This window comes from Thamnophis sirtalis, unplaced genomic scaffold, assembly GCF_051295495.1.
Source record: "Thamnophis sirtalis isolate CommonGarterSnake01/CBP01778 unplaced genomic scaffold, rThaSir2_p1.2 scaffold_11, whole genome shotgun sequence".
Classification (NCBI taxonomy): Eukaryota; Metazoa; Chordata; class Lepidosauria; order Squamata; family Natricidae; genus Thamnophis; species Thamnophis sirtalis.
This window is the reverse complement of record NW_028261391.1, coordinates 22,591,732-22,618,592: the sequence shown is the minus strand read 5'-3', so window position 1 is coordinate 22,618,592 and position 26,861 is coordinate 22,591,732. Positions and strand designations below refer to the sequence as shown.

At 37.2% G+C, this 26,861-nt stretch overlaps 1 protein-coding gene across 1 annotated transcript in view; it reads left to right on the top strand.

Annotated features, from left to right (window-relative positions):
* The first annotated feature begins 1,842 nt into the window (after positions 1–1,842).
* GFM1 (G elongation factor mitochondrial 1) overlaps positions 1,843–26,861 on the top strand; it is a 42,563-nt gene continuing 17,544 nt past the window's right edge. The window contains exons 1-13 of the mRNA XM_014062488.2: positions 1,843–1,961; positions 5,868–6,020; positions 7,749–7,881; positions 8,417–8,621; positions 9,753–9,869; positions 10,578–10,728; positions 17,962–18,116; positions 20,069–20,153; positions 20,334–20,471; positions 22,068–22,169; positions 24,977–25,033; positions 26,078–26,212; positions 26,778–26,860. Coding sequence (XP_013917963.2) covers positions 1,914–1,961; positions 5,868–6,020; positions 7,749–7,881; positions 8,417–8,621; positions 9,753–9,869; positions 10,578–10,728; positions 17,962–18,116; positions 20,069–20,153; positions 20,334–20,471; positions 22,068–22,169; positions 24,977–25,033; positions 26,078–26,212; positions 26,778–26,860 — 1,562 coding nt within the window. The 5' untranslated portion in view covers positions 1,843–1,913. The remainder of the gene's footprint in view (positions 1,962–5,867; positions 6,021–7,748; positions 7,882–8,416; positions 8,622–9,752; positions 9,870–10,577; positions 10,729–17,961; positions 18,117–20,068; positions 20,154–20,333; positions 20,472–22,067; positions 22,170–24,976; positions 25,034–26,077; positions 26,213–26,777; position 26,861) is intronic.

The window sequence follows — 26,861 nt, the reverse complement described above, 5'->3', positions numbered from 1 at the left end:
ATCTCAAGATTTTGAGTCTATTTATGGCTCTATTCCGAGAGGACCTTTAGTAAGGGCGGCGTGTAAGGAAGCTTCCTCAACTCAACTGATGCATCTGTCAGGCAGGATTCTTTGGATACTGAAAACAGATTTCGGGATTAAAACAAGAAAATCAGCCCCATGCTCTCTCTTTTAGAAGCGCACCCAAGATCACAATTTTTTTTTTCTTCCACGCAACCGGCTGTCGGGGATAGCAGAAATGATCAACCACACCTTTAGAAATCGTGGTTTAGTTCAGTACAGGTACAGTCCTCAACCATTCGTTTAGTAGTGACATCTCTGATTTAGTGACGTCAGTTACAGCGTCACTGAAAAAGGTGACTTATGACCATTTTCACACTTATGACTGTTGCTCCATGGCCACCTGATCAAAATTCAAACATTTGGCAACTGGCATGTATTTATGACTGTTGCAGTGTCCCAGGGGTCATGTAATCTCCCTTTGGCAATTTTCTGACCGGCGGGAACAATGCAGAAGGCAGATTCATTTAATAACTGTTGCTGGCTTGGCAACTGCAGCAATTCACTTGGGGGCTGGGGCAGGAAGGGTCATGGGATGGGGCAAGACTCACTTAACTGTCTTGCTTGGCAGTAGAAATTTTGGGCTCAATCGTGGTCATAAGTCAAGGATGGTCACTGGGGGATTTTAAGAAGAGACTGGACAGCCACTTAGAATAGAATAGAATAGAATAGAATAGAATTCCTTATTGGCCAAGTGTGATTGGACACACAAGGAGTTTGTCTTTGGTGCATATGCTCTCAGTGTACATAAAAAGACAAGATACATTCATCAAGAATCATAAGGTACAACATTTAATGATAGTCATAGGGTACAAATAAGCAATCAGGAAACCACCAATATCAGTATAAATCGTAAGAATACAAGCAATAGCAATAGCAATAGCAATAGCAGTAGACTTATATACTGCTTCATAGGCCTTTCAGGCCTCTCTAAGCGGTTTACAGAGAGTCAGCATATTGCCCCCAACAATCTGGGTCCTCATTTTACCCACCTCGGAAGGATGGAAGGCTGAGTCAACCCTGAGCCGGTGAGATTTGAACCGCTGACCTGCTGATCTAGCAGTAGCCTGCAGTGCTGCATTTAACCACTGTGCCACCTTGGCGCAACAAAGTTACAATCCTGCAGTCATAAGTGGAATGAGATGAGTGATAGGAACGATGAGAAGACTAATAATAATAGTAATGCAGCCTTAGTGAATAGTTTAACAGTGGTGAGAGAATTATTTGTTTAGCAGAGTGATGGCGTTCGGGAAAAACTGTTCTTGTGTCTAGTTGTCTTAGTGTACAGTACCCTATAGCATCGTTTTGAGGGTAGGAGTTGAAACAATTTATGTCCAGGATGTGAGGGGTGTGTAAATATTTTCACAGCCCTCTTTTTGACTTGTGTAGTGTACAGGTCCTCAATGGAAGGCAGGTTGGTAGTAACTGTTTTTTTCTGCAGTTCTGATTATCCTCTGAAGTCTCTGTCTGTCTTGTTGGGTTGCAGAACCAAATCAGAGAGTTATAGAGGTGCAGATGATAATTCCTCTGTAAAAGTGTATTAGCAGCTCCTTGGGCAGTTTAAGCTCAAACCTGTCTGAAATGGCATAGTTTCTCCTGCTTGAGCAGGGGGCTAGACTAGAAGATCTCTAAGGTCCCTTCCAGCTCGGCTCTGATCCTGATCAGCTCTTCGAAACGTTTTTTTCCTCTCAGGTGTTTGGGGGCGCTCTAGAAGCTGGCTCCCGGGACTGGGAGGTGACTCTATGATCCGCACCATATGCTCCGGAAGCATTTACCCGGCTCAGACCGGAAATGGAGTTGTAAGAGTAGTGCCCGGCGTGACTTCTAGAAGCAGAGGTAGCGGCGCTTTCACGATGTTGAGGTGTCGGCGACTCTTAGGTTTGGCGTTGCCTCGGCAACAGGTAGGAGTGGGGGGGGGGTGTCAGTCAGAGCAGCCTGAGCAGCTGCAGGTTGAGTGGGAAAAAGTGCCTACATTTGTGCGCCTGGTTTGGCGGCGGTGGGGTGGGGGTGGGGGGGGAGAATGTTTAAAAGGCTCCGCGGGGAAACTTGATTTGTCATTAAATGCAGAATCTCTTTGCTACGAGAAAGCTATTCCATAGATTAAAAACCCGGCAGCTGAATACTCAGTAATGCTCAGCCTGCTGTAGGCCTCTTAGAATCAGAATCAGAATCGAATCAGAATCAGAATCGAGCTGGAAGGGACCTTGGAGGTCTTCTAGTCCAGCCCCCTGGTCAAGCAGGATAAACTAAACCACTTGAGATGGGTTATTGGAGACAAAGTGAATCAGATTGGATTGATATTGAATCTTTTTCACCTGGGGGGAGGATTAAAATGTGTAACTGATCTGCTTTCAAAGCGTTATGCGAGTTGAGTTGAAAGATCTTAGCTTCTAACCTTAAAGAAGGCTAAGCTAATTTGTTTCTTTCTGAAAAGAGAGTTATAGATTCTGAATGGTAATGGTAATGTTATGTTTAATTTCAAATCCTAAAGTCCAGCCAACAGTTGTGCAAATTCAGAATGCTGAAAACTCATGATGAACTTTGGAAAGATAACTGAGCAAATTGTAGCTAAACTCTTATCATTTTAGGAATCTTCAAGAAAAAAATATTATGAAGGCAAACAAAGAGTAAGCACAAATATTCAGAAACATATTCTTGCATAGATTTTGTAACTCTTCTGGCATTTAATCTGGCATTTATTTGTGGCAAATGAAGTAAATAGCATGAGAATATTTATGAAACATGCCATTAATTCCTACAAGACTAAATATACTACAGTACAGAAAATATAATTGATTGCTGAAGCCTAAAATTGCAGGTAATGTTGGTGATCATTTCTTACAGTTGTCATTCAAAATTATATATTTACTACATTTGATAAGTTATTCCAATCAAGGAGTCACAGCTGATAGAGCAGTTAAAATACAATAAAATCCTGTTCCTACAAAAACAGATCATAGTATTAAAAGTCTTCCATCTCATCCCTAAATGTTTCTTGGAAGAGCCATGTTTTAACAGTTCTTTGAAAGCATAACTAAGGAAGAGGCAGTTTGAGTATCTGAAGGTAAGCTATTCCAGATATATTATTTAAAAGTATTCAAACATGTCAGGTACATTGTTATATAATAGATAATACATACTGCCTAATTGAGTGATTAAAACAAGAAAAAACAGGAATGGAACAATGTATAACTCTAGAAGGCCTAGCTACACAATATTAAAAGGTCATGGTTCCCCCCAGTTCTGGAGCAAGAATTGTTCCAAACTAACCAATAAGTTTGCAACTTAGTTTGAATAAATACTTTTAACCATTTCCATTTCACCTTCTAAAATTGATCTTATCTGAAGTCTTAAATTATGCTATTCACCTTTTTTCAGTGCAACTTTGAACTTGCAACTTCAATTTTACTTTACAGTTATTTGCTAACCTTTGTTGGCTTTTGTTTATTGTTGCAACATACAGTTCTTGCCACACAGTGTTTGATTTGTAAGGAATGGTTGTTACAGTATTGCCTGAAATGGTTGAAATGACACATTCAGATTTTTAAAATCAATTTAAATCTCACATGTGCCTGAAAATACTTTTTGCTATCCAAAATTAACTTGGAAGCATATTCGTAATGAAGAGTTTTAAATTTTGAATTTCTCTTTTACCACTAGCAATGTTTCTTAACAAATGTTGCTCAGCAGGATATATTTTTTGTTCTATATGGTGGCTATTAATCTTTTTTTACTCAGTGTACATAATCCATTATTGGATGAATCTGATAAGTAGGTCACAATTCCATGAAAGCTTTCATTATGGCAAACCTTTTAATGTTATTTGTTTTCTAATCTTTTATTATTTGTTAAATATATATACAAATATGAATTCTTTATCTTCCCCCATTAAAAGTGAACTGAACGTACTTCAGTGCAGATGGGACTGGCATATTTTAACCCCTACATAAGAATGCAAGAACATCTTCATTGCTTAATGCTTTTTTGTTGTTAACACAGATGATATTTTGCTATCATTCTCACACTTTTAATGTCTCCCTGTTTGGACAGCTGATGCAAGGTATAGCTTATAGAGAGGATTTGAGCTTTGTATTGTCAAAATCTAGGAAATTTTCTTCTCTAAAAAAAACCCCTTTTAAATCCATCTTGGATTTGAATATGTATATATTTGCCTATTACATCTCCTTTTGATCAGAGGAAGGAGACTGTTTTCTTCCAATGATATTCCCTGCATATAATTTGAAAGGAGGTTAGAAATGTTCCCTTCTTAGGCTTATGTTAACTATTATCCCAGTATACAGTATATTATACAGTAAAGAATCAGGTTATATGCAATATCATGTAAGATTCTCTCTTCTTTTTATGGTACAGCTTTGAAGCAGGGCTCAGATAAAAAAAGGTAGCAAGCTACTGTACAGCTTCTTAAATATTTAATTATAAAATGGATATGGCTGCATAGTTCCTAATGTTCCCTGTTTCCCTGAAAATAGGACCACCCCGGATAATAAGCCCAATTGGGCTTTTGAGCGCATGCGCTAAAATAAACCCTCCCCTGAAAATAAGCCCTCCTTGAAAATATTGCAACAGAGCAGCAGCCATGAGGTGACCACGCTCGTAGCTTCCTGAACCTCAAAAATAATATCTCCCCCAAAAATAAGACCAAACACTTATTTTTGGGGTCAAAAGAAAATAAGATCCTGTCTTATTTTCAGGGAAAGATGGTAATATCTGTAATAAGTCATGATTAATTTGTCCCATTGATTTCAGTGGGTCCAAGTTCTAATTCAGTATGTTAGTTGAATAAGCCTGTCAACTTGAGGTCAAACACTAACAATCATTTTTTCATGATTCATTTTCAAGACCTTCAGACCTTTCAGTGGTGTATCCATTGCTACTGTAGCTGAGACCAACCAGTAAATTACCAAATGCTTTTTAAAATAACTTTTACACTTAAGCTAAATTCTCAAGTTGTAGATTACAGGCCCTCCAGGATGTTGTGAACAAATTTGAAGGTAGTCATAAATCTTTTGGGACTTGGACGTGCAAAGCGGGGATCATTGCCAGAAATTATTCCTGCTTTGCTTGTGTTCAGATAGGACTCTTTCGTTACATGAATAATCTAATAGATTGTGTAGACAAAATTTAGTTGCTATCAAAACATGCTCCTTTTAGGCTGAACAAGCCAACAGGATTTTCCACAGTTGTCACTACAAAGAGCAAATATTGATCCAGAAGAGTTGTGCGGAAAATATGAGAGTAACAGCCTTCAAAAATATAAATTTTAGTAATAACACAAAATTCAGCAATTTCATCCTTCCCACTAAAATGCAGATTTTAAATTTATTTTCTTTTTCAGTGAAAAAATCTTATAAAATGTTTATGAAATTTATAAAATTTACTTGATGATTACCGGTATAAGTATTAAAAATAAATCCTGGCTGTATTGCTAACAGGCCAAGTATCTTGCTCCTATGTATGTTTAATCTGGATGTTTTTAACATTTTAAAATATTTTTAGTATTTTTAATTATAATGAATTTTTTGAATTGTAAGCCATTCAGAGTCATTGACTATAATGGACAGCTATAGAAATTGATTGATTGAATGAATGAATGAATGAATGAATGATAGTATATTAATTTCTTGCCCAACCCTAACTCCAATTAAACTATTAGTTTTATTCATTGTAACAGTGGGAGCTGTCATACCAGAACCACTGAATAGGTTATTACATTAAAAATGTATGTGAATCCTATTTTGCATTTAATATATATTACATTATTGCTCAAGCTCATGCTTTTTCCCCAGCTCATGCTATACAGCTGCAGATGGTGTTCTTCAGGAATTTTTCCCAATGAAAGAATTCGGAACATAGGCATTTCTGCGCATATTGATTCGGGAAAGACTACATTAACGGAACGTATTCTATTTTACACAGGAAAGATAGCAGAAATGCATGAGGTATTTATGAATACATTGGTACCAATGGGGAGGATTGGCATTCTGTAATTTCATTTTTTCTGTTTAATTGTCAACTTCCAGGAACACTGTGTAAAATGTAAGATGACATGCATGCAGGGGGCATGAAACAAACAGAACATATAGGTGGCAATAGTTGATCCTATATTATTAAAAATATAACAAAGGTGGATAATAAATAATATCTGAAACTCTGGGACTCTATTAATCGAGTCAGGGCTATAGACTTAAATGGAGAAGATTATGAACAAGAATGAATCTTTCCAAGCATGGTTGCCTATCGGAATCATTATAGGGATATCATATGAGGCTATCCAAGAAGTCAGAACCCCACAGCAATATCCACGGGTCTCTGTCCCCTTGGCTATAACCAGTATTTATGGCTCCATCTTCTGAAATTCCTGGGTGAAAATAACACCTATGTGTGCAAATCATTGTTTATGAAGTTTGATGCTTATTATGTGGATCTCTAGAGTGCTGGAGAAAATTTTCTTTGTACAAATGAATCAGAAGTAGAATTTGAGAGAAGAGAAGCTGCATGGGATATTTTTAAATCTGGTAGAAACCAAACATTGCATTCATGATCTCTTTCAAGTGTCAAATATGAAGACAGAGTTAATATGATATTGGGCTGCTTTGCTGCTTCAGTGGGTAACTATCATCCCATTTGGGTACCAGTTAAAACTGAAGTGTAGATGATAACATTTATAGGAAAATGGATGAAAAAAGTACAAATTCTATTTTGTTTTTCAAAAGGCCCAGATCATAATTGCATAGATGTGTAGCAGCACTTCAACACATTTTGTATTTTATGTTAGAAAATTTTCAGTTGCTATTGAATTGAAGCAGTGCAACATGGGGAACATACAATATTGGGATAGGCTGCTCACTGAATGTAGAAGATGATTTGCAGATTACATTTTGGAGGCTGCTTATGAAATAAATGAAACAGGCATCAAATTTTGATCCTGTTATTCACATAGATTCATTCCATATGTCTGTGGAACCCACATAAAGCTTTGAATTCAGTGACAGGCAAAAATTCTAAAAATCCAAAGAATTTTACACTATAATAGAAAATTGTTACTATCTGAAAATACGAGAATGGGGTGCATTTAATTGTCTCTGGGTATTCTTTTTTCATTTAAATTGAAGTTTATACCCAACTTCAAGAATGAGCTGAAAAGATTGACTTTGCAGGGGAAAAAATGTTTTGAGGGCATCTGAACTTCAGGCAAGACTATCCAGGCTGTCTAGAAATAGTAACACTAATGACCTGTTTACTTGCAAGACCAATTCAGTGTATGTGGCTTGAATTATACATTATCCATTTCCTATTAATAATCTGGCCATTATGAATAAATGTATGAAAGTTTCAAGCTTAATTGGCTTAGTCCCCATTTAGACATATAGGTATTTTGGGGATGTATATCAAAGCTGATATTATCATTGTACCACAGTTTTTTGTTAGCTTAAAATCAGACGTGAATTCTTCATTAATTTGTGTCATTTTAAATAATCATTTAAAAACAATTCTCTTTTATTATTTTTTTAAAAACCTCCCTCTCTCCCTTTCTCTTGTGTTTAGTATTAGATTTTGATCTGAAAAATCAAAGTAGGGCTAAAGTAAGTGACTTTCAACAGCTTTATTCTAAATAAAAGGATAGCTGTGCATATGCAGATATATTGATTTGCTTTCTTTCCTATTAGGTAAAGGGGAAAGATGGGATCGGTGCGGTGATGGATTCCATGGAATTGGAACGACAGAGAGGGATCACTATTCAGTCTGCTGCTACATACACATTGTGGAAAGACATAAATATTAACATAATTGATACCCCAGGTAGCGTTGTCATTTCATACCATATTTACCCACGTTTCATTTCTATTTGCTGTAAAAAAAAAGCCTATTGGATAACGTGCAAATCTAGTTTGTGATTTTTTTTACAACTGATTCGCAAATAGGATTGGCAGTATGAAACTTCACACTATACTTGCTTTTTAAGCAGAATACTTCTAAATATATAAAGTGGAAATTGGATTAGCCATGTTCATATTCATTTCAGTTTTGTATTGCCTGGCTCATCAGTCACAGAAAGCCTGATTGTGATAGACTTGCATGGTCATCATGTCATTCAGCAACCTCTCCCACTCTGATGTCCTCTAAACTGCCGGCTGAGAATGTAAGAGTTGTGGTCTAGACCAGTGGTCTCCAACCTTGGCAACTTTAAGACTTGTGGACTTCAACTCCCAGAGTTCCTCAGCCAGCAAAGCTTAGCATTTCTGAAAACCATTAAAAAAAACGTGGCGTGAATTCAGTAACAGCAGTGAATCTTAAGGTGGTTTGAATTTTGTATATACAATTATTTCACTTATAGGGCATGTTGATTTCACAATTGAAGTGGAAAGATCACTCAGAGTTCTTGATGGGGCCATTCTCGTGCTGTGTGCTGTTGGAGGAGTTCAGTGCCAGACAATGACGGTCAACAAACAAATGAAGCGATACAATGTTCCGTTCTTGACCTTTATCAATAAATTGGATCGCATGGGTGCCAATCCAAACAGAGCCATACAACAATTAAGGTAGGAACTTCTCAATTTAAATGCATCCCACCTATCTGTCACCTAACTTGTGAGCTGCCTTCTCAAAATGTTAGTAGATAAAATAGAAATCCCTGCCAATTCGTATCAAGGCTATTGTAAGTTGATACAGAAATGATTTCCTCATTATTGTATATAAATAATTTCACTATAAAATATGAAAAAGACCCTTAAAGCCAGCTGCTTAATTTCACTCTAAATCTTGTAATTAGATAATCATTCTGAATTAATGATCACCAAATGCAGTCATTTGTTCCTTTTATGAAGTCAGCTGGACAAAATTGTGTCTCTGAGACTAGAACTTCCCTATGAATATAAATATACAGTTTCTCTAGTTCTGCCAAGACTGTGTGAAATAAGATTGCTGATGATCGCCTGATATAAATACCATAAAATCATAAGGAAAACATTCTAAATTTATCAGCCATGATTTGACCTGTGATGGTTGCATTGTTTGAAACTTGTTGAGAATTGGGCAGTGTACAAATTTAATAGTAATAGTAGTATTTGCTCATCTGACTCTTACAATTCCACTAACAGGCGATTATGTTTTTCTGAATAATATAGGGAAACATTTAGAATGTTTTATCTGTCAAGAATTTTGCAGATATTTACACTGAAGTATGTAAATTGAAGAATGTAAATATATCTTGTTTCAGTTTTAAAATAAAAGTCTTATCATTTGTGCATGTCTCTTCCTAGATTTGTGCATGTCTCTTCCTCAACACTGGAAGTCTTTAAGATGTTGGATAGCCATTTGTCTGAAACAGTATAGGGTTTCCTGCCTAGGCAGGGGGTTGGACTAGAAGACTTCCAAGGTCCCTTCCAACTCTGCTATTACATTGTATTGTATATATCTCAGATTCTTAATTCATGTCAAATAAACAGAATTGTACCAAAGAGATTGCTCAGCTGCAGTCAAAACCTAGAGAACAAGTCATGATGGAGAGCTCAGATATTATCTCTAGTGCTTTCATTTTCAACTTTATTATTTTTACAGAAATCCACAATCATTCTTCCAGGCTAAATGGGCTCATAAGGGGAGAAATAGACTTTGTGACTATTTATCATTGTGGTCTGTATAGAAATTGTATATATTTTTAATTTTTACAGAACCAAGCTGAAGCAGAATGCTGCTTTTATTCAGATTCCCATGGGACTGGAAGGGCAACTCAGAGGAGTTATTGATTTAATTGAAGAAAAGGCCATATACTTCGATGGTGACTTTGGGTAAAGTGCTAAAATTTCCTAATGTAAGGGACATGTTTCATGTCCTTCAGGTAGAGTTTTACTTCTAGAAGTAAACTTCAGTAATTAAAGATCTCAACAATGCAGTAAACCTTGTTTAGCAAAAACAAATAATTCCAGATTCTTCATTCTTAAAAGACGGATATGGACCTAGTCATGGCTCATTATATAGCTTGATGCCTTTTAATCTAAGCCTTAATCCATTTATCTTTGGAAAAGTGAGAAATTGGACGAGAAAGTAGATTATCCCATGTTCTAGATGTTTTAATAATAGATTGGTGCATTGCGTCCACATTGGCTTCACGGTCTGTGATGTCTTACTGATAAAATACTGGATTTGGGTACTCAATAATGATTTCTTTTTACTGGCTAACAAAAAAGCTGCAGGGAATCAGAAGAGCAGAGCAGCTGGAGCATGCAGAAATTAGTTTGTAGATCTAAAGCTTCCTGTTCATTTCCTTTAGATAAAATCACCAAAGGTTGTATAGCTGTAGATTTGAATAGTTGGAAATTTATAAAATCATATTCATAGGGCTGGGGTTTCTTAAACTGGAAAAATTAAATGAAAGTGAAAATTAAAACTTATCGGTATGTGTGCTGCTATCTTTTCAAGCCAGCTGTCCAAAATACCAGATTGTATAGTTGAAGCTGAATATTGATGACCTTTTTTATTTTTTTCTGTTTCTGCAGCCAGATTGTTAAATACGATGATATCCCTCCTGAGTTCAGAGCAGAGTCCTCAGATCGCCGGCAGGAACTGATTGAATGTGTCGCAAACAGTGATGAAAAACTTGGAGAGCTTTTTCTTGAAGAGAAAATCCCAACAGTGTCTGATTTGAAAGTAAGAGAATTTAATCGTTCTTTTCTTTTTCAAAAACTTAGTAAAGGCCTTTGGAGTAAGTATTTCTACTATTAGCGTAGAGCAGCCTTATGCATAGACAGAAGGAAAACAAAATAGATACTTTCATAGGAATCATCGAAGAAGAAGGGTAAAAATTATTTCATACTCTACAATTTACTTAAATTTAATGCTTTCCAAAACACTGATAACATAGAGCGATTTGAGTATTTGTAGTATTTGTTATTTTCTTAGCCTCAATAATATTTGAATCAACACATAGGCACTCAAATAAAGTAGTGACATAAAGTTTTGGGGAAATGATAGATACTCTGACAGTGAACTTTTCCTGGGTCTCTGCTGCTGGATATTTCAGCCATTTAGAAAAAGGTTCCTTTTTTAAAACAAAGGTAAACAAAAAACTTAAACAGTGGCAGTTTTCTTAACCTTGAAACAGAAGACTAGAGGTAGTAGTAATCCATATAACAATACCTAACCATTTAAAAAATCATTGAGTTTCTAAGCACTCTTCACCAGGCAGAAGCAAATTGTTATGAAGCAAAATTGACAGGAGGAGGAGAAGGAAGGAAAATGTGGGTATGTTTGAGTTATGTCTGGACTAAGTTATATTTTTACATAGAGTGGAGAGCCAGAATACTTACTATCTACAGGGACGGTGTTGAATTACACCTGGGACTTTGAAATTGGATGCATTCAGGGCCAGGCATAACATCCTTCAATTCCCTGCTATTATTTGGCAAGTATAACTCGGCACTCTTGCTCTTAGGATTACAGAGAGATCAATCAAAATTTAACATGTCCTCCTTTATTGTAACTTTGAGAATTATCTTCAAAGGACATCAAAATCTTTTATTAAGTATCGGAGAGAAAGGACTATTATACACCCATCTTTTACTGTCTGACTTAAACCACCTACACAATAACCAAAGCAGTTAAAATAAGGGAACAACTAATACTTAATATAGTGGGACAATCTTTCTTTGAATTGTTGGATTTTATTTGGTTTTGTGTATTGCTGATCTCTGATTGTAAATAAAGAATCAGATTGGATTGGATTGGATGGAGATCATGGATTACCTGCAGCCAGGCCCAGATTCAATCCAAGTATCTTCAAAATGTCAAGGCTGACAAGGACTTCAGCTTTGCTCCTCGGATTTCTTATGACAGTACTAGACCACCTACACCAAATGCATATTTTGAATAGAGAACTATAAGATTTGTATACCAATGCTCAGGCTTGAGAAATTCATTTGCTTTGGAGTAGAGCCTAGAGTGTTCACAAAAACATAAGCGTTTTAAAAATATTCTTTTAAATTTCTAAAAGTCAGTGGTGGGTTGTTGTTGTTGTTGTTGTTTTGTGGCAGCCTGTCCTAAAAATATGTGAAATTGTATAGTACTCAGAGCAACAGCTGCCGGTATTATTGTGGTGGAATCCAGGCATGTCTTTTGATTACCAATTAAAATTTCAGTCAGATACCCCTCTTTCCAGTTGTATAAGGTAAAGGTTCCCCTCGCACATATATGCTAGTCATTCCCAACTCTAGGGGGTGGTGCTCATCTCCATTTCAAATCGGAAGAGCCAGCGCTACCCGAAGGCGTCTCATGGCTGGCATGACTAAATGCCAAAGGCGCACAGAACGCTGTTACCTTTCCACCAAAGGTGGTCCCTATTTTTCTACTTGAAAAGCACTTACATGCTTTTGAACTGTTAGGTTGACAGAAGCTGGGACAAGTAACTGGAGCTCATTCTGTTACGCGGTACTAGGGATTCGAACCACCGAACTGCTGGCCTTTCTGATTGACAAGCTCAGCGTCCTAGCCACTGAGTCACCTTTCCAGTTCCCACCATTCTAAATTTCCACTCATAGACAAAAATATTAATGCAATATGATGCTAATAAGTTGTTGCATAAATGTTGGTCATGCCCAGTGATATTCCATATAGATGCTGCAGTTTATTTCTGTGCTCTGTTGGCATGCTGTACCTGCCACTCGCAGTTTAATCTGCTTCATTTATTTATATTGAGTAAATAATTATCTGACTTAGTTTCAGCTATAAATTAAGGTTGCTGAGTTAGAACGTGAATTGCTCAAGCAGCAAGAGGAAACATGACTGGATTGATGTTTGAAAGTTAAATTTTCCAAGTTTAACACTTTTCTTGCAGGTTAATTGTAAGGGGATATATATATATGAGAAGTTTTAAAATTCTGGAAAATTTTAGCAGAAAGTTATGACTACTGACTTTTAATACTGCAATAAATAACAGAACAGAATAACAGAGTTGGAAGGGACCTTGGAGGTTTTCTAGTCCAATCCTCTGTTCAGGCAGGAAGCCCTGTACCTTTTCAGGCAAATGGTTATCCAATCTCTTCTTAAAAACTTTCAGTTGCATTTGCAGCTTCTGGAGGCAAATTTTTCCACTGATTGTTTTGACTGTCAGAAAATTTCTTCTTAGTTCTAAGTTCTAAGTTTCCATCCATTGCTTCTTATCCTGCTCCCAGGTGCTTTGGAGAATAGCTTGACTCCCTCTTCTTTGTCGCAATCCCTGAGATATTGGAACACTGCTATCATGTCACCCCTAGTCCTTCTTTTCATTAAACTAGACATACCCAGTTCCTACAACCGTTCTTCATATGTTTTAGCCTCCAGTCCCCTAATCCTCTGTGTTGCTCTTCTCTGCACTCTTTCTAGAGTCCCAACATTTTTTTACATTGTAGTGACCAAAACTGGATGCAGTATTCCAAGAGTAGTTTTATCAAAGCATTATAAAATGGTATTAACACTTCACAAGATACTGTAGGAGGTTGGTGCAGCTAGCATTCATTTTTTACTACTTCGAATGTAGAAGTATTGTATTTTATTACTTTTAAGAGCTGAACTAAATTGCAACATTAGAAAGTATATGTGTCTGCAATATCTTTCTCATGACCCTTTCCTGCTATCCACGGAAGCATTAATCTTTTGCAACCAGTCATTAATAGCTGCCAATGACTGGAGGGTAAGAAAGCTGCCTAAAGGAAACCAGCTGTTTAGTGTGATAGACAAGGTTGTGACAGAACTTAGAGGTCATCATTTCCAGTCTTGCTTTCCTGTCTAATGAGTAGAGATGTGATATTGGGAGTTAACTATTGATAGTTGTTTCCCAGAAAATGCATACTGTTCTGCTGAAAGACTATTTTATTGCAGGTTTTAATTGCTTCCTCTAATGTATAAATTGAGTAGTGTAAATGGAAACTGTGTCACCACAGCTGAACTCACTCAGTTTAGCACTGATTTGGCTTGAAGACTTGATGAGCCTGGAAAATACAGGCTCTGGTATTTGGAAGTCATCTCCTGTTATCCTTCTTAGAATTTGATGACTTATAGTCTGGGAAACTGTTGCATGCTATTGGTTATTCAGTTTGCTGCTAGATCCTGTGTCTTATGTGACAATTAAAAGGTTAAGATCCATGTTAAGTGTTCTTACATAATCATTTGGTCCCAAGGTTGTATTATACTCCAGGATTTCGGTTGGAGAATTAATTTGGAATCTCCACCTCAGTTGAGATTTACTAAACTTTGAGTACTTCTATATTTGAATACTTTGAAAATCCAGCCGAAATATGTACAGGTTGTTCTTAAATATTTTATTGTTAAAGTAACTACCTAAATTCAGTAACATCTTCAATGGACTGAAGTCTTTCATCTTAATTTGGAAACTGTCCACATGTTCACCCCACTCACTAAATTACTTATGCCTTTTCATCTATGCAAAACTAAAACTAGGATGAATGATCTTTAGCCTATTTCAATTTTAAACATATTTTGGTTTTTCACATAATGCACAACTAGCTTATAGAATTTGTAATCACAAAGACAGAAATTGATGTTTTGCTTAGATTACATTAAAAAGAGTTTAAATGATTTTATGGAGGCTAGATGCCTGTGGATTTAGAAGGAAAATGGGTTCACTCAAATATCAGTTTTGCTACAAACTCAGGCCATTTTGTAAATTCACAGGATTATATAAATTTGTGAATTACATCATTTCAGTTCTAAGCATGGGATCAGTAAATGCCTGTCAATTTTCACATTGCAAAGAACATTGAACTGCCAGTTAAGAATGAAATAATTAAATAGGAAAACACCAAGGAGCTGCAAGACTGGGGGAAAAATTGAAATTGTCTAGTATTGGTATAAAATAAGTGGTTCTACTATTCTTCAGCATGTAGGCATTTTTCAGAAGGAAAGTAAGTAAAAAGGATACCATTTTCTGCTTCCTACTTTCCAGCATTGCCATTGCAGATTTTGTGGTGGTAACCCTAAACTTGAAACTTGACATTATGTAATTAAAACTTCTTATCTAGTCTTATTTTCAGCTCTGACTAGTAATTGCTCTCCTTTATTTAAATGCAGCCTTTTCATCACCTGATCCTTGCTACTTTTAGCACAGCTATGGCCTGAATAGTACCATATGTCTCATCTTCCTTTCCAGATGAAACCTTTAGCAGGATTGTTCCTCTTGGCAGCTAGAGATAACAAACATTTTGCTATGGCTTCATGCTGTTTGTGTCTACTCGTGTTACCTGGGTGCTGTAATAAGACTTCCACATTCACACGTCTTACAATGCTTGCAATAAAATCAAAGCAAAATTGTTTGTGCTGTATTTATAAATAGCATCATAGAATGGTAGGCTATGGGAAGGTAACTTAAGATTGTTTTTCAGAACAGGAGCATTTCTTATTTTATGCAGATATTTCTTTCAGGTCAGTTTATTAAAATAAAAGTGTACATTATTATAGCCTGAGTTTTGAAGTATTATAGTCATCTATGTTTTCCTGCTTAGTGGATGATAAATACTTGGGTCTTCCCCAACACAGCATATACCACATCTAGCTGATTTTACATTGTTTAATAGATTTGAGAAAGACCAAAGATTGGGCTTCTTTGAGCTAATTTGTTCACAGTGATTAATATTTACACTGTGGCAGCCAGCTAGGTGATCTAGATTACTTTTTGGGTGAAACTTGCTGGAAGTTTATTTTTAGCAAGCCCCACAGGAGGTGGCAGCACTAAAACAATTTTGGCTGATCTAAAAAAGCTGAGCAGGAATTTTCAGGGCTATAGACCAAATTTGGAAAATAATAAGATATGAGATCATATGAAGAAGTAGTAGAAACAATTCTGCATTACTGCGTGGAAAGTAACATGGCCACTTAGTCATCAAGACTCAAGCTCTCCTTGTTTATTAAATGTCAAATGATTAAATTGCTGGCTTTGTGTTCATATTATATAATTTGTTCCTGTAATGAAACTCTGGCTATTGTGCCACACCCTGAGAAGGAAGGTAACAAAAATAATTTGTCCAAGTATAAGGGTAAGGATGGGAAGTTGAAACTGATGGAACAGATTTTTCTAGTTTGGAGAACTGTCTCTGTCGTAGATATTCTACGCAAGGGGCAAAAAGAGGTTTGAAATTTAAGAATTTATCCTGGACAGTTAGGTCTCCTGGTAAGAGGAAAACAACTGATATCTGATATATCTGTTATCCGAACAAGAGACAAGTGAAAAATCAAGACTCCTATTTGAAAGAGAGGCCTACAATGTTTATGCAGCAGAGAGATGCAAGAATCTTAACATTGATTTCACCATAAATCGGTCTTCAATTTGATATACTGGAGTCGTTGGAAATTTTTTGTAGTAACTTCTTAGCCTTTCAACAAAATGAAATATCTACCAAAAACTCTTAATTTCTTGTGTTCCTGTTTAATTGGTTCCCACCAAGCTGTCAGGAGAAGCTTGACAAGGCTTTATATTTTGAGGCCTTTAAAATGCTCACTTTCAGAATCTTCCTTCTCCAACTCCAGATATGAATCATTGGCTCCCATGATTGATAAACAGTATCAAATCATAGGACTGAACAAGCCTAGATTCAGTGGGTACGATTTTGAGTTTCTGATTTGACTCTTGCTTCATTTCAGCCTCCTTTATATCATAGGCCATTAAGAAAGGATATCTTGCTCTAAACCCCACATCCCCTCAGTTGCTACGTTCATGGCTCCAGCAATGTTCTGAGCTGAAGCTGAGCTCATTCTTCAACTTTTATTATTCTCTCAGTCCTCTGTTCAACTTATTGAAGCCTAGAACTCCTGTACAGAACTTCTTTTTGTTTACTATGTTTTTTTAATCCTTCACCCCATCTTTAATCAGATTTTCCTATTACAGGTAGTCCTCGATTTATGACCGCAATTGAGCCCAAAATTTATGTTGTTAAGTGAACCATTTCTTCAAGGGAGTTTTGCCCCACATTTTATGACCTTTCTTGTCACAGTTGTTAAGCGAATCACCACAGCCGATAAGTTAGTAAAACGGTTAAAGTGAATCAGGCATCCCCATTGACTTTGCTTGTCAAAATATTGCAAAAAGGGATCACGTGATCTTGGGACACAGCAACGGTCATAAGTATAAATCAAGTGCCAAACATTTAAATTTTGATCACAGGATCAGGGGGATGCTACAAAGGTCATAAGTGTGAAAAACGGTCAAAAGTCATTTTTTTCCAGTGCCGTTGTAACTTTGAACGGTCACTAAATGAACTGTTTTAAGTCGAGGACTACCTGTACTATCCAAAGGCAATTCCATCAAGAAGAAGAAAAGGATAGTAAGTGTATTCTGAATAGACCAGTGGTGGGTTGCAGGCGGTACTCCCCGGTTCGGGTGTACCGGAGCCAGTCCGGAGCACCGGGTACCATTCTGGTACAGTGCTCCGGAGGGCCCACCCGCCTGCCCGTGCTCCTTAACGGTGTTTAAAGGCTTTTGCGCTTCCGCGCAGGCACATGGCGCGTACAGCACCTGCGCGACGCTCCACGGAGCAGCTGGAGAGTTGTGGAGCATTGCAGAGGTGCTAAGACACATGTGCGTGGTGCGTGCGTCCATGAGGACGCTGCCGGCCCTGTTCCAACCATACCAGTTGGAATGGGATTTGCAACCCACCACTGGAATAGATGTAGCTACATCTTGAGAAATGGGGGGGTGGGGCGAGGGGAAACACCTCAGGAAAGTTTTTTTTTTTTAATGAACATATGCCCAATTTAAAAGATAAATAACTTATTGCCAACCATAGCAACATCTGTGCTATATTTTTCATATGCCAAGATTCAGATTTTTGATTTGGTAGGACAAGTGGATGCAAACAATTGTTAATAACGAAGTATAAATGTTGTGATACTTCCTAGCTTGCAGTAAGAAGAGCAACACTCAGTAAGACCTTCACACCTGTGCTGCTTGGAAGTGCTCTGAAGAATAAAGGGGTACAACCACTATTGGATGCTGTTCTGGCCTATCTTCCAAATCCATCAGAAGTGCAGAATTATGCATTATTGAACCAGGAGTAAGTACTAAGAATGAATGGATATATATTACTTGATATGGTTCCCCTTCAGATGGGATTGCATGGTTGGGAATCTGGGAATTTGTAATTCTAGGTCATCTGGGAGAGCACCAGATTATGGAAAGCTTATCTAATTTTTACAGACCTTTTCCTAAACAAAAAAAACATCATCGGCAATGGCTATATACCACTGCACTTCGGAGATGATAGTTAGAAACTACATAACACAGTTTGCTTTCATCCAGGATTAGGCTATTAATATTGCTTAAACTAAAATATATCACGCCGTTATCATTGATATTCATACATATAAAACTATTTTCCTACTCAAATTTTGGGAAAAGCTGCACTAAATTTCAAGTCGGTGTTACGACATTTGATGAATAAGGAAATTAACCATTTTCCTGATAATGAAGAAATGCACAGATGTTTGGAGCTAGTAATGTTTTATAAAACACTGTCTATTTTCTTAGGTTCTGAGAAATCCATGGCATAGAATCGTTTATTCCAATTCTTTATTTCACAAAATCATTTTCCTTGGCATAGAGACATGGTCATTTTTTTGATATCCCAGGCATCTTTATAGAACATCCTACCCTGAGAAATGCCTACAAATTGAAAGGAGGGCATGATCTTGACTCCACCAGCTGCTCAAAGACTAAGAAAAAAGGTTAAGAGTCTGAAGTTCCACTCAGTACTGTAGTATCTATAGTTCTCCCTCTTTCTATTGAACATAAAACACGAGAGATATCCTTAGATCTGTAGTTTGCAAAATTTCTTGCCTATAGATACAGGATATGACTTGGATTGTTTAACAGGTAATAAGGAGAGGCTAAATTTGTCACCATGTTTTTTTTTGTTTTTTTTTAAATGAGATCCACTACTATTGTGGCAGATCCAGATTTAAAGCATGATGTTGAGTGAAACTTCAAAGTGGCCCCAGAATGTGTGGGAAGATAAATGCAACACCACTCTGACTCATTAAAGCAACACATTGTGACTTCTACTGAAGCCATACCAATGGTGGATTACGACTGGTACACCCCAGTACAGGCATACCGGTGCCTGCTGGGAGCACCAGGAACCTTTCTGGTACGGTGCTCTGGAGGGCCAACTCGCCCGCCATGCTCCTTACCAGTATTTGAAGTTTTCGGGGCTTCCACGCAGGCACATGGTGCTTGTGCGACGCTCTGCGGAGCAGCTGTAGCGTTGCGGAGGTGTTGCAGGTGGTAAAGTACGCATGTGCGCGCTTGCTACACACATGTACATGCTTGCTGCACACGTTCATGTGGTGGGCGCCCGGCCCCGTTGCACTGTACTGGTTGCAAAGGGATCCGGAACCCATCACTGAGCCATACCCTCCTGGAAACAGATGCCACTACTTTAAGGAGTGACAGGCAGGTGCTGTATTTCCTGTATGATTTGAAGCAGCCCTTCTGAATCAAATCAAAAGCATTGCACAACCTAGTCATATCATCTGCTGTTGTAATGTTAGCTAGTATAGATGAAGCATTTTATAATCGTTCATCATTGGCCAAGAGAGTAGATTACATTAAACCTCCTGCGTTGCTTTTCTTTCTATGAATTACTACATAAAGCGCTTGTAGATGTGCATAAAATGAAGACATTGTTTTGAGAAGAACACTGGCTTTATAGTTTTTCACAGTTCTTTCAAATGCAGAATCTGTCAGACACCAGAATAATTGGGGTCTGTTGACAGTGCTTTTTCCATACCATCTCCAGTTCTCTTAATCTACTATTGTCCAACTCCACAGAACCTGATAGTCCAAGCTACATACTGCTCAAATGCTAATTCTTTATCTTACACAGGTCTTCATAGCTTGTGATAATGTGCATTAAGTTGCTATGTATGTTAAAACTTCGCAACAATAACAGATTGATAAATACTTTTAAAATATTGGCATTTAAACCGAATTTTATTTTGCTTGAAGGGATAATCCAGAAAAATCCAAGGTTTTGCTAGGTTATTCCAGAGATGATTCCCTGCCATTTTTGGGCCTGGCATTTAAACTTGAGGTAAGTTTATATTTTAATTTAATAAAATAAAATATGCAATTATCAGAAAGGTATCTCCTCTATGAAAATCAGTGTGGCTGTTACACTTAGTAGATGTTGAAGGATACATTACATTGTTTTGAACGAAAGTCTTACAATTTTTTTCTGCCTTCTGAGCTTTTTGGTTTTTGCTACTTCCAGGCTGGGCGTTTTGGGCAGCTGACATATGTTCGCGTTTATCAAGGGATGCTAAAGAAAGGTAGTTATATCTATAACACCAGGACTCAGAAGAAAACACGGGTACAAAGATTTGCCCGCATGCATGCAGACAAGCTGGAGGTGAGTGAGGTGCCATTTCCAATTTATGCAGCCCTTTTTTTCAGCAAGTGAACTCTCCTCTTTAATAAGCAGAAGTAACTCAGGATGCTGTTGCATTGAGTCTGTATCAAAGCAAGGATATTGAAGAGATGAGTCCCTTACCTGCACAGTGGTGTCTCAACTTACATTTAATATGTGGAATATTCTGTTCTCAGTTTCTCCTCTGGTCACTTCTGTCATAGAGTAATGAACAGCAAGTGCCCTGAAGGATGAGAACAACTTGGCTTTCCCTTGGTTGTCTCCTCCACCTTTGTTTTGGTTCTGATCAAAAGGAAGAACACCTCTTTCTAAGCTGTTTCCCAGTGTAAATAATATTTTACATATATAGTGTAGGCAAAAGAGATTCCAAAATGTGAAAACACAAAGGAAGCTGTATATTATGTACATTGTGTGGGGTGTAAAATTCTTTTGCTCTAATTTGCATAGTTGCCTTTTTATGCCTCAGATGTTCTCCATGGAGAGGAATGATTCAGATACACTTTCTCAGCTGAATAGAGGAGGAGGAAGAGGAAATGATTCCTCAGAGAGTTGGCAAGAGTTTATTTATTTAACATAGCTTCCTACTGCTCTAGAAAATCAGTTGATGCTTCATCGGTGATTGTCCTCTTTTTTTCAAGGGGAGTTCCTCACTCTCCAAGAGAGTCTGTTCCACTGTCCAGTCTCCAAAATATGGAGAAGTTGCCTATCTAAGAGTGTGATCCCTTGAAGAATTATCATCTGGCTTGTTCTGTTGTGTCCTATGCTTTCCCCAACCCTGATCTGTGCCAATGCACTCGCCCCATTCTCTTCTTTGTGACTCCCATTCTCTTTGCACATCAAATAAACGGAACATTTTTCAAGAAATAGCATACATCTGTTAGAATGCAAGACCATTTTCATATAAATTGTTGGGCATTTACAAGGAAAAAAAAGAAAAGAGAAATAAGATGTATGTGGATAAAGGAGTGTCAACGTAAATTTAAAAAGAATCTTATACTTTTAGAAGTACAAATATAACCCCTAATATGTTACAGAGTTGGAGTCTCTCTTAACTTAGTTTATCTTGAAGACTTTGTATCATGAATTCGGGATGGTAATTAACCTTTCCTTGAAATTGTTTTCCTTGTGTAAACAATTATTTTTTCACTTTGTTGGGAACTGCTTGCCATTTTTTTCAATCTTCTCAGATTTTCTGCTGATAAACAGATCATTTATGATTGGCTGAAGATACATGGCAGCCAGTTTGTGATCAGGCCACCATCTCCCCATGTCAAATGCTTTCTAAGATGGCCCATAACAGGATTTCAAAATGCATAATGTACCCACTAGCCAAAATCATGCAGATTCTCCGATATAGCAGTACACTGTTTCATTGTTCTTGAGAAACAATACACTTACCTATGTAAATGAATTTGAAATTCTGAAATTTTATTTCATTTTGAATTATGTAAGTGTATATATATTCACTAAAATTAGTGCATATATATAATCTGTTTATTAATGTTATACTTTGCCAGCACCATTTCATGCCACATGCCGACTATTATAGGTATCTAAAACATTGTTTTATTTTACTAGGATGTGGACGAGGTTTATGCAGGGGATATCTGTGCAGTTTTTGGCATTGATTGTGCTAGTGGAGATACATTCACAGAGAAAGAAAATATTGACTTTTCTATGGTAAGTTGTTAGCCGGAGTATTGCAGAATTTGTTTGTTTTAAGTCTTAAAAATATGATCCCAATTTTCCTCTATCTATAAATGTAAATTTTTCAAGAGAGATTTTGAACATTTCAAATTGTGTGTGTGGTGGATGTGTGTCTTTCCTTCCTTAGTCCAAAACATACACACATTTGTGTATGTGCATTTATCTATCAATATATTAGCCTGCTATATACAAGTTTTTAAAAACACAAGGCATAAATATATTAAGCTTATAGAAAAAGTAGTTCTGCATTCTGGTCAAGTAGGAATAAGAAGAAACAAATCATGCAGTGACTCTTTCTTGTGCCTTTGTCTTAAAACAGTCATAATAGTGTATAGATATTAAAGTATTTAATTAGGACTAAAGAGACCTACATTCAAATTCACTTTCACTCAAGGAAACTCACTGGATGTCTAACCACTCATAGAGTTGTTGTTAGAGAAGGAGGAAGTTCCTTATTGCAGGAGTCTCCAACCCCCAGTTTGTGGACCGGCACTGGGCCATGGCATGCCAGAAACCAGGCCGCAAAAACAAGCAAAGCTCTGCCCACAGGATGCAGGCAGCACCCGAAACAATGCCCCTTCCGGTCCACGGAAAAAACCTCTTACCATGGAATCAGTCCCTGGTGCCCACAAGGTTGAGGACTACTGCCTTAGTGAGTTCCAGGAGAAAAAGTAGGATATAACTCAATAAGGTAAATATATAGATAAATGTAAACCTTGCTTATATATAGGGTAATATGACTTTCTCTAAAAGGAAAGTGTTTGGATAGGCTGCTTCAGAAAACACTCCCAAGATTTGGAAAGAGGCTTGAGAGTTTTCTCTGAGCTCCTTGTGACAGTGGGAGTGAGTAATTATTCTGCTTATTCTATTATTCTTAGCCTTGTTTTTAGCTTTCGCTATGCAATGAAGGAAGTTGGGAAGTAAAATCCTGGAGTATGCTCCCAGTGTCTCATTTCTCCCTCTTCCCAAGCCTTAACTTAATTCCAGTAAATAAACATCACTGACACAGGTTAATCCATATCTGATAACAATTGAATGCTCTTAAACTTTCCCCTGTTACCAGCATGTTGAGTTAATCCCAACTGTCGCAATAGTGTAAAAATGAACATTTCCAATGAGTTGAGTTTAATTCCCAGTGATTTTGTGACTACATTATGTCCCTGTAACTTTCATAGCAACAAGAGTGGTTTGCTATTATCTTCTTCCGCTAATTTTGTTTAACGTTCAGGTATCCACTGTAGCCTTGGGATTTTTTTTATTAACAATCTGATGTCCAAATATGGCCATGTCCTATCTTGCTCAGCTTCTCTTGACATACTGTGACAGCCAAATTGGCCAGATGATGCCATCCCACTGAGCCTAAGAAACAAAATTATATACACTATATTGCCAAAAGTATTCGCTCACAACTGATTCTGATTATTTGGATGGGTGAGCAAATACTTTTGGCAATATAGTGTAAATGTTTCTCTCAGGTCTAATATTTCTATCATATGTCTCAAAATGTGGTGCATGAAGTTCTTATATTTCAGCTTTCATTTGAAGAGGTTGTCTTGCCTATTAAACATTGTGTTCAATTAATTGCAATAGAATAATATGAAAGGTGTGGCATGCTGCAGATATACTTTTATACGGTGAAAAAATTGAAGTCTTGTCAACTTTTAGATATGTGATTTATTTTATACATTTTAATTAAGGCAGGCTTGTATGAAAAATATTCAGTGACAAACAGCTTTTTCATTGACAAACTAACCAATAAGTTGCACAGCTGTAATTACAACAAAGGTGGAGGCAAAAGGATGAATATCGTTTTCTAGCTGCAAGCATTGTTCTATATTTAGTTCTTGAATATATATATATATATATATAACAGTAATTTCATCATTAACTCATATATGCTACAGATTTGCAACAAAACGGATAGTTAGTCACGAATGTCCCAGATTCTGCAAATTTCCATGCCCTATTTATTTCTCCAACGACTGCCACAGACTTGTTTTAAGATACAACTTTTGTCCTTGTTAATGAACAGTCCTGAAATAAATTGTTGGCTACTTTTAAATTTAGTTGGTTGTTGGTGAATACAAGTTCCAAGCAAGCCTCAAATGTTAGTAGCAGCCAGTGGATAGGCATATTGAAGACAGAGAGAAGACAGTAGGTGTGTTCAGACACATTCATGGCCAACTGTAAACTGGTAGCCTAAAATCATCCAGTCTATTCATGCATGTCATAATTGACAGCTTTCGGTGTCTATTACATTAGATTTTCCCATTTTCCCCTCCCCGAAGTCTTCAGATTTAATCCTGTAATGCAAGTGGGGTAGAACCTCAAAGCACATCACCAAAATAGTTGAATTTCAGCAGCATGATTTCATGTTTTAAGGAGTTATATAATATTTGGAGCTGGAGCAGTTTGTATCTTAGAAACCTTGCACCTTAACTTTCCCAAAGCATGGATAAAAATAATTAGCCCTATTGTTTCTGATAACTATATAGAATCATCAAGCCCAACTCTTCAAACATTACATAATCCTGTAATAATAAGGATCTTAACACTGGGCGTTTTGAATTATAGGAAATGCAGGAAGACAATACAGTGATATTCTAAAGCTGTAGCCTACTAGTATAATATAATGGGTATGAAATATATTCAAGAAAATGCATGTTTATCTTATAAAGGCTTTTAATTTGTTTTTAATATTTGGAAAGACTTGTCTAATAGCAGTGATGACTTCTAGAAAATTTATATTAAGAAATTGTTTCTATGGATTCTCTTTATAGGAACCTATTCATGTACCTGATCCTGTTGTTTCTGTAACAATGAAACCAGTCAACAAGGTAGGGATCGGAAGTAAAAAACAAAACAAAATTAGTGGAATAAATTATGTGTGATCTGATTGGGGCTTTTTGATAGTAGTAAGCAAGAGTATGGTGGCACTTATGTATTAAAATGTACCGTATTTTTCAGAGTATGAGACACACCTTAGTTTTGGGGAGGAAAATGGGGGGCGGGAGGGAATTCTGCCTACCAGGTATTCATCATCCTTAGTCTGGTCAGCTTCAGCACATAAATTCGCTGATTTTGAGCGCGCGCACACTTTTTATTGCCTGGTTGGGGATAAAAAAAACAGCTTCTAAAGCACAGCTGAACGTCGGAGGGAGCAGCAATGAGAAAAGCAAGCAAAGCACACTTCACTCGTTACAGCTTCATTAGGGCTGAAAAACAACTTCAAAAATGTTACATTCACGCACTCAAATTTTCAGCCTCTTTTGTTGGTGGGGTGGGCTACATCTTATACTCATCTTATACTCTGAAAAATACAGTAATTGAAACATCAGCCCGGAAGCTCTTTTTCTGCTATAGATTGTCCTTGCTTAACAATGGTAACTGCAAGTGAAATTTCTATCACCAAGCAGTGAAGTCATAAAGCACAACATTATGTGATCACATTGCTTAGCAACATCAATCTGGGCAGTCCCTATTGCTGTCATTATGGGAGGAACAGAGTTCCTTAAGTGAGGACCTCACGTGACTAGGAGAAACAATGGGGAAGCCAGCAGGAAGCTGCAAATCCTGGTCACAAGTCCCAGAGGTACTTTTCTCAGGAGGCAACTGGACCTAAATTTGGAACAGCATTCCCTGCAAGGTTTGTTTGGCCCTCACCCTGATGACTTTCAGAAAAGCATGATCGGTTTTAATATTTTCTCAGCAGGGCAATTTGTGAAACACCTGTGTGTTTCCTGCTTGACTTTTGTTGCACTACTGTTAGTGAATTTGGTTGTGGGACTTTTTAAACTATGTTTTTAAACTACTATATAGCACTTTGAGTCGCTTTGATAAGGTAACCATATACATTGAATAAATATTCTCTCTCCTTTTAGAACGATGACAGGTTTGCAAAAGGCATTAATCGTTTTGTAAGAGAAGATCCCACTTTCCGAGTCTATTTTGACACGGAGAGCAAAGAGACAATTGTTTCAGGAATGGGAGAACTACACCTGGAAATCTATGCTCAGGTGAGTATTAAGTTTACACTGGGAATGGTGCTATTGTCACTTGACAAAAACATTTAATTTGGCCCGTTGGAACCTAGTACAGTTACAGGTTCTATATCACCATACCAACTAAATCATTCAGCTAGCAGTTTCTTCTATTACAATATCTGGCCTGCTCAAGGTTGACTCAGCCTTCCATACTTTCGAGGTCGGTAAAATGAGGACCCAGATTGCTGGGTGCTATATGCTGACTCTGTAAACCACTTAGGGAGGGCTGCAAAGTGCTGTGAAATGGTATATAAGTCTAAATGCTATTGCTTTTCATTTTTGAAGCATTTGGAGCGATGCATTTTTATTAAAGAAAAAACGTACACATTAGGAGGCAATGCTGCATCTGTTACATATGATATTCTATTTAGAGAGAAATCGTATCTTTTGCCTCCCCAATTTTGGCTTGCATTTGTTTCAATGATAGCATTGTTGGGATTCTAATGCTTTAATGGCATTAAATTAGGCTGTTTAGTCAAGATGTATGTATTTGGTAGTACGTTTAAATCAACAAAAACTTTGTGTCCTTTGTGCTTAGAGAATGGAAAGAGAATACGGTTGTCCTTGTGTGACTGGAAAGCCTAAAGTAGCATTCAGAGAGAGCATTGAGGCCACTGTACCG